Source organism: Centroberyx affinis, unplaced genomic scaffold (assembly GCF_046629955.1).
Source record: "Centroberyx affinis isolate AG114_WGS23_722 - 3 ecotype Tasmania unplaced genomic scaffold, CSIRO-AGI_Caff_v1 ptg001826l_1, whole genome shotgun sequence".
NCBI classification, from domain to species: Eukaryota; Metazoa; Chordata; class Actinopteri; order Beryciformes; family Berycidae; genus Centroberyx; species Centroberyx affinis.
Window position 1 is genome coordinate 159,049 of NW_027280208.1, and position 3,356 is coordinate 162,404.

The 3,356-nt window shown below is 44.0% G+C and overlaps 1 protein-coding gene across 1 annotated transcript; it reads right to left on the reverse strand.

The window, feature by feature from the left end:
• Positions 1 to 315: 315 nt before the first annotated feature.
• Positions 316 to 3,024, reverse strand: LOC139652557 (homeobox protein Hox-D9b-like). The gene is made up of 2 exons (XM_071529665.1): positions 2,316 to 3,024; positions 316 to 560 (listed from the first exon to the last, which is right to left on the reverse strand). The coding sequence occupies exons 1-2, from the start codon at positions 3,022 to 3,024 to the stop codon at positions 316 to 318; spliced, it is 954 nt and encodes a 317-aa protein (XP_071385766.1).
• Between the last annotated feature and the right edge of the window lie 332 nt (positions 3,025 to 3,356).

Sequence of the window (3,356 nt, forward strand, 5' to 3'; positions counted from 1 at the left end):
CATGGAGAAATCACTCCATTTTGTAAAATACAGATATAAAGAATTTTGGGTCAGAGCTAGTTAGACAAAACTTGAAGGAGCCAAGAGATATTCATACAAAAAGCGTTACAACACCTCCCAGTCTCCCCTACAGAGTTTCACCATTGCATCCGCGTCAGCTCCACAATCCGTTGCTAAGTAACCGCTGGTCATGCCAGCTGATGTTTGGAGCGTTTGGGCATCTCGGGGCACCACATTTCTTTTTCTCAGCTCCAAAACTCCCGGCCGATCCTGGAAAACCAAACCCGCTCCTCCTCTTCCATCCAGATCCACCGTTCATTCGTTCATACTCCTCCTGTCCCGGCTCATCAGCTTTTTCATTTTCATGCGTCTGTTCTGGAACCAGATTTTGACCTGTCTCTCTGTCAGGTTCAGGACTCCCGCCACCTCCAGGCGCCGGTCCCGGGTCAGGTACATGTTGTAGAGGAACTCCTTCTCCAGCTCCAGGGTCTGGTGCTTGGTGTACGGACACCGCTTCTTCCGGGTCGACTTGGCGTGGATCCAGTTGGCTGATGGGTTTTCTGGAGGGGAAGAGAGAGAAAAGGATGGAGTTTTATTTTCCTATTTTCACCCCACACAAATTAGAATATTTTAGGTCATTGTTTTTACTCGTGTGTGTGTGTGTGTGTGTGTGTGTGTGTGTGTGTGTGTGTGTGTGTGTGTGTGTGTGTGTGTGTGTGTGTTGCATTCTTAATTTTTTGTCTTAAGTCCAAAAAACGTGATACCCTATTCTCCCTCTAAGATAAAAATACATTCATGGTCCTTGATGTAGCTGTTATAGACTGCTATTTTTTTTTAGTAGGGAAGGAACTTGAAAGTATCGTAACTGCGTAATTACTGCAAGAAATACACCACACGTCTTTACTCTGAGTGCAGGCAGTGTAGATAAATAACCTAACTTGAGCCTCATTTTGTTGAATTATTAAACTGCAGTTTTGGGAGGGATGTTTGAACCTCTGACATACACTATGAAATGTTTTATTAGCCTCCTGAAAAAGTAAAGCGTCCCAAGAGGAGTTTAAAAAGGATAGTTGGAAAGACAGCTACAAAGTAGGCTGAACATTTGGCTTGGTAGTCACACGCACTCACAGTTTACAACGCCAAGAAAAAACAAGGCAACACATTTGTTCACTTTGCTTCACTTTTTTCCAAATTATTTATTATTTTATTCTGACCAAGTTCTGCTGGCCAAAAACACAGATCAGCTTGGTTTTGCTATTACAGTAAGACTTAGTTCGTTGTTTAGTTCTTATCCATTTATTGGCCGGTGAATTTTATTGCTATTTAGCCTCGCAATTTTATCCCAAAGTTTTTCTAATATCTGACATGTAGCTAATTTGAATTCATGGACTTTTATTTTCTGGCATATAGGCCAACAGCTTACCAGCTTATTGCAACTGCAAATTAAAATGTATAAAACTAAATATAGATTTTGTAATTGTAATATGTAGGCTATGTACTAACAATTTTATAATAGCAATGAACATCTGCATTTATATTATAAAAGTAATAATAATAGACAAATATGCAACAGTGTCCAACAGTAGACCATCGAGAACTGGGCAGTTTGAATGCGTAGCAAGATATAGCTAATAATGTAATAATACAATAATCATCATAGGATAATAATACTAATGTTACATGTCGAAATAGTAATAATAATAATAATGAAAATAATAATAATAATATGGTCTTGTTAGGCGTTTAATTACAACTGTTTTGATGTTTTATGGTATTAAAGCACGAAATTCAACACGATAAATAATGCAACATTCATTAAAATGTCTGATTATTGGCTATCTTTGAGGCTTTTTAGGCTTTTGCAGGCAACTGCAAGAAAAAAAGAAGAAACTTAAACTTCAACACAGTTCTGAGCACAGAAATTGTGTGCAGGCCACTTGCGTTATTCCTATAGTGACAAATCGCTAAATCACAGCGATAGTATCTTAATTATTTTAATGGACAATAAAGTTTTATATTTTACTGTTTACAAGACATTTATAGGGCAATAAAAGTCACACACACACCCATGCTTACATACACATAGGGCTATACATACACAGACAGACAGACAGACAGACAGACAGACACACACACACACACACACACACACACACATAGACACACACTCACTCACACGCAGGCCTATAGGTACATACACCTATAGGCCTATACAGACAGACAGACACACACACACACACACACACACACACACACACACATTTGTGTCTTCACACGTTTTAAACGCTTTAAAAGCCCCAGTCCTTCCTTCTTACCCGTGTCAAGCTGCTGTGTTTTCCTCTCTTCTTCCTCTCCCCGTCGCTCCGTCCTCTTCCCCGGCTCCTCCGAGCTCCCAAGCCGCTCCAGCACCACCTCCGCCGGGCTAACGAAGCTGGAACCCCCGGGGCTGCTTTTGGACGGCGGCGGGCTCTCCGGTTTAACCGCCTCGTATCTCGGGCTTGGGTTGGAGAGGTTGCCACCAGAGAGGTCACCCTGAGCGGGGAGACACCCTGGGAAACCGGCCGACACCTGGGAGAGAGGAGGCTCCGGGGTGGAAGTCGTCTCCTCCCAGCAGCGGACGAACCTGCTCTCCGAAGCCGCCGCGGGTGCGAGGTGTTCGGCGTGGGGCTGCGTCTGAGGGCCGTAGTAGGGGTGGTGGTGGTGGTGGTGGTGGTGGTGGTTCAGGAGGTGATGGGGATGGAAAAGCCCCGGGATGGAGGCGGAGGGGGCGGACTGCAGCTGGGGAGAAGACGACGAGGAGGAAGAAGAGGAGTTCGTCCAGGGAGAAAACCCATTTAATCCCGTTTGTTTGCTGGAGAAATGTGAAAAATCCGGAATATGTGAAGCGGGGGTCTCTTCCTCCGCTGCCCGGGCTGGTTTGACTCCGCCGGCCGTCGTCCCCTGCAAGCCTCCCGGGATAAAATGCGCACCGTACGGCTCCTCTGTCTGGAGGCCCATCATGGAATAATAATTCGTTAGCGACATGTTTATTTTATTATTTCAATAAAAACTATTTAAGGGCGACTGTAAAACGTTAGATGGGGTGGTATAGTGGCTTACATCCTCTCCTAAAAATGGTAGTAATTTTTTTCCTGCCCATACCTTCTTCTCGGCTGGCCATTGGTTATGCTGCGGATCACATGGTTAGACTAGTATTTACCCAATATAGGAGATAAATCAAATCATTCTTTTGTACTCAGAAACGTGATAGTGGGCCTACAGTCGGAGAAGAGCGGAGGAGAATTTGTGGCCTAAAAGGTTTTCAAACTGTTGGATTTCTTCCATAGTTTTACAAGGCGAGGTGAATGAAAAGCAAG

What these genes read in the sequence shown, in the direction of transcription:
- LOC139652557 (XM_071529665.1), bottom strand. Translation starts at nt 3,024, where the DNA reads ATGTCGCTAACGAATTATTATTCCATGATGGGCCTCCAGACAGAGGAG. An exon ending in AACACAGCAGCTTGACACGG is followed by an intron (nt 561 to 2,315) that starts GTAAGAAGGAAG and finishes CTTCCCCTCCAG; the next exon opens with AAAACCCATCAGCCAACTGG.